General features: G+C 39.9%; 1 protein-coding gene across 1 annotated transcript; it reads left to right on the top strand.

Moving 5' to 3' along the window:
- Positions 1–232: 232 nt before the first annotated feature.
- rpe (ribulose-5-phosphate-3-epimerase) lies at positions 233–2,930 on the top strand. Its single transcript, XM_079231058.1, has 6 exons — positions 233–378; positions 748–827; positions 946–1,085; positions 1,208–1,342; positions 2,012–2,098; positions 2,187–2,930. The coding sequence occupies exons 1-6, from the start codon at positions 257–259 to the stop codon at positions 2,307–2,309; spliced, it is 687 nt and encodes a 228-aa protein (XP_079087184.1). The 5' UTR covers positions 233–256; the 3' UTR covers positions 2,310–2,930.
- The last annotated feature ends 1,435 nt before the right edge of the window (positions 2,931–4,365 follow it).

The following is a 4,365-nucleotide window of genomic DNA, read 5'->3' as shown; positions in this document are numbered from 1 at the left end:
TATTTATTATATGCAAGAAAAATTATATTTGATTAAAGTGATAAAACAAAATATTACCAACAAATAGGCAATGACATGACTGAATTAATTACTTTTTTCCTATTTTCTTTTTAATCCATATTACTCCATATTATTGTTTTATTTTGAAGGGTCATCAGCGGAAGTGGTGTGTTATGTTGCGCGGAAGTGGTGTGTTATGTTGCGGGTAACTGGTGTTAGCTGGCTGGCTGCATGCAGACAGTATAGCAGAAACAGCATGGCATACAGTGCGAAGATCGGTCCGTCCATCCTGAGCAGCGACCTGTCCTGTCTGGGCAGCGAGTGCGTGCGGATGATGGACTGCGGGGCAGACTACCTGCACCTGGATGTCATGGACGGGTCAGTTAAGACAAACTAGCATTGCTAACTAGCAAGCCGATTGGAAGTTCAGTGCGCGAGAGCTAAAGCTGGCTAACACCAACATGCTACAGTAGCTTGCCAGAAGTTAAGCCGGGGGAAGCCAATATTTATGTCACTGGATTTAAATGGCTTAAGTCTGTCAATATTGAGTCTTTCAAAACCTCAGGGTGTCAAACAGTATAAAGTCTGGCAAGTCTTGACAACATACTTCCTCCTTCTGCATTCTGGTTTAGTCGTTGTTTACCTTCCTGTAAACCTCTGCGTAGCGTTTGTTTGCAATGTTTGCGCAACAGAGAGGATTTCATCACAATTGGAAGTGAAATGTCCGTTTGTGTTTCCCTTTTAAAGGCACTTTGTCCCCAACCTCACATTTGGACATCCCATGGTAGAGTGCCTGAGGAAGTCAGTAGGCCCAGACCCTTTCTTTGGTGAGACAGAGCCATCCCCACACATACATTTAAAAGACTTTACCCTAATTACCCCATTGAAGTGGATCCTGAATGCACCTGCTATGTCTGCAGTACTGTGACCGTGATCATTTTGCAGACATGCACATGATGGTGTCTCGGCCAGAGCAGTGGGTGAAGCCCATGGCTGCAGCAGGAGCCAACCAGTATACATTCCACATAGAGTCCACCACCAACCCTGGTAACCTCATCAAGGAGATTCAAGAGAGTGGCATGAAGGTGAGGAAATAATGCTGCAAACTAATGACAGATATGGAATATTGGCATTGATTAGCTACATGCAAAAGTGCTGAGGCGACTGTATTTACTATGTCTTCATACTAACACTGTGAGTTTTGTAGGTGGGTTTGGCCATAAAGCCTGGCACTACTGTTGAAGAGCTAGCACCTTGGGCTAACCAGATTGACATGGCTCTGGTCATGACTGTTGAACCTGGCTTTGGAGGCCAGAAGTTCATGGATGATATGATGGCCAAGGTAAGGTCAAACCACAGGTAGAGGAAGAAAAAACAGGACACACACCAGCAACAACAACATAAATGGGACCTTAAAGATTTTCACACAGTTAATCGGCACATTTTTGATAGTGTTATTTTGCTTTTCCCTAATATACGCTGTAACACAAAATTGTGAACAGAAGAACGTATGCCAAATGTGCTGCGAATTGACCAAACTAAAACCCTTTACACTTTCTGCCACATTTATATGACGCATGTAAACTGGCAACATAACAACGATGCCTTCGCATTATTGAGAAAACATAAACAAGTTGACCTTTGTGGAAAAAGGAAATTAACGACTGGCCAATTCTCCTTGAGCTGCATCTTTAACCATTCTTGTGAAGGGAAAACAATTCCGTAAGTGATTTGCTGCTCAAGTTCCACCCATAAGTTTCTTCTAAATCACAGAAGTACCCAACATTATATTACAAAAGTACCAAATAAAAGGAGTTTCGGCATCAGTGCTCTCTTCTTTTTCTCTCCCTTTTCTTTTTAAAAGTTTTGTATGCCGTTCAAATTTAGTCCATAGGATGTTTCTGATTGAACCTCTAGCACCGTCCTACTACTATGCATTTTAAAATTGTGATGCAGATATGGTGTTTTGCATGTTTCAAGCTCTTTGTTGTATTTCTGTGTGTGTGTCCAGGTGAGTTGGTTAAGGAGCCAGTTCCCTTCATTAGACATTGAAGTAGATGGAGGAGTCGGCCCTGACACTATTCACAAGTGTGCAGAGGTAAGGGATACAAACGCATATCACTCGCCTAAAATTCCAGTCCAGTTTTGTGTGTTTTCAATTAAGTGTATGCTCATTTTTGCTGCAGGCAGGAGCCAACATGATCGTGTCGGGCAGCGCTGTTGTGGGCAGCGACGACCCTCGCTCTGTCATCGCTCTCCTGCGCACCGTGGTGGCTGAAGCGATCCAGAAGCGTTCGCTGGACCGCTGAGATGTCCTCTGTGTGACAAACTACCTGCCCGTCATAGCTTTACAACACAACAACCAGTGAAACGGACTCAACACGAACATTTCTGGGGTTGAGGTCAGGGGTCAGAGCAGGGCACCGATTGCCGAATCCAAATCACTTTGATCTGAGTGAAGCTGCACCGTGCCTCTACAAAACATTTAGAATTTCATCCTGTCCTGCCACAATCGCCTGAACAGTTAACCGACATTGAGTCTCATCTCAGCATGGGGACAACCATTCCAAGACCGGAGCTGAGGTAATGCTTATTTCACATATGGAAACATTCCTGAATATTGTTTGACACTGTTTTAAGTTGATATTAATTGTGGAAATAAAATGGTCCAATGAGGTACTGTGTTTATTATATCTTCAGTTTTGCGATGACTTTTCTGACTTCCATCTAAAATCCTGTTTCATAAATTCTGTCTCTTTTTGCTGTTTTGTTGAAATGAACCATATACAACTTGCTAAACTGCTCAGTTTATATAATATACACTTGTAAATTCCATGAGATTTGTTATTGCAAATTAAAGACTCAAATGAAGTGAAGTACAAGTTTGCTTTTGAATTACTACCAAATTGTAAAAAAAAATGTGTTTGCTGACCTGTTAAATAAAATAAACCACTGATGTTTAGCGTTCAGCTTGACAAATGCAGTAAACACTTCCACATTCTCATTGATGTGGTGGTACACCTGCTGTACAGTGTTTTTTTTTTATGAGGTCAAAAGAATCCTCAGAATATATCCCTTGTAATGATGTCTTTAGAAAATGAGGCATACAATATGTGATAATGAAAAACAAATTGCATCATTTTTACATAAACAATGTATGAATACATTTCAAGTAATAATCTGAAGTGAAACCAGAAGATTAAATACAATTTGATTCATGCCCCATTTCACAAATTTGCCTGAGAGGACTTTACAATCTGTACAGAATCCTCTGTCCTTGGACCGTCGCATCGGGTTAAACGTCCCCCAAACATCCTTGAACGGGGAGAAAAGTAGAAGAAACTTTAGGGAGCGCAGCTGAGGAGGGATTCCTCTCAGGATGGACAGAAGTGCAACATGTCATGTGAAACTAAATATTTGTGTACACATTTATTGACCTTGAGGGGGACATGTACTTTTTACTGGAATTACTTTTTAAACAACTATACGTTGTTATAGATGAAATCCCCAAACAGTATATTACAATTTGCTGAATACATCAGTAAAAAGGTACTTATACATTATTTCTTAATTAATTATTCCTTAATTAATCCCCTGGAACATAATTAAATGATGCTCTTAAATCGCCAGTTTAATAACTTACAACTTGAATGTTGGCTTTATATTGAAATATATATATATATATATATATATATATATATATATATATATATATATATAGCAAGTTGTGTTACTGACTTGCACTCCTTTTTCATACACTAGATGGCGAGTCTGGACAAAAGTATAGTTGCTAGCACCTGGGGGGCTCTATGTCAGTGTAAGAACTAATTTCTTAAAAGCATATATTATTAATTTGTAAGAATGGACAAATATTTCTACACAGTTCTAGATTAGAAACGCAGTGCTGTAATCTATAATGCATTCAACTCCGCAGTGTGAACAGCGGCACTAACAGCGTTGCAGAGAATTGGCTACAGTGCCACTGTTGAGTAGTTTGACAAAATTACTTAAAATTGAAGTATATTGTCCGACTACAGCATGTGCATACTGACTTTTTCTCAGAATCTCTACCCACCCTGTCAATCAAAACCATTACATCAATAAAGTTGTGTATTTTTGTTAGTCAAGTTAATCATTTAATTAGAATAGAAATACATTTAAATTTGTGAGCAGCATGCGTTTCCAAGAATCAATATGTTATATTCCATTTGTTGAGCCAGACTGAGATACAGAACCCTTTTCCTGAGGACACCAAGAGACACAAAGACGTGTGTGCAGCATCCTCATCTCTTTGTCAGCTGAAAGAATTCCTCCTGTCATTGAGAATCACCCACGACATACTTCCAACTGCAACCAGCTCGCTGT

Source organism: Taurulus bubalis (assembly GCF_910589615.1).
Source record: "Taurulus bubalis genome assembly, chromosome: 15".
In the NCBI taxonomy this organism is placed as follows: domain Eukaryota; kingdom Metazoa; phylum Chordata; class Actinopteri; order Perciformes; family Cottidae; genus Taurulus; species Taurulus bubalis.
The sequence above is the reverse complement of the archived record's forward strand: the minus strand, read 5'-3'. Positions and strand labels throughout refer to the sequence as shown.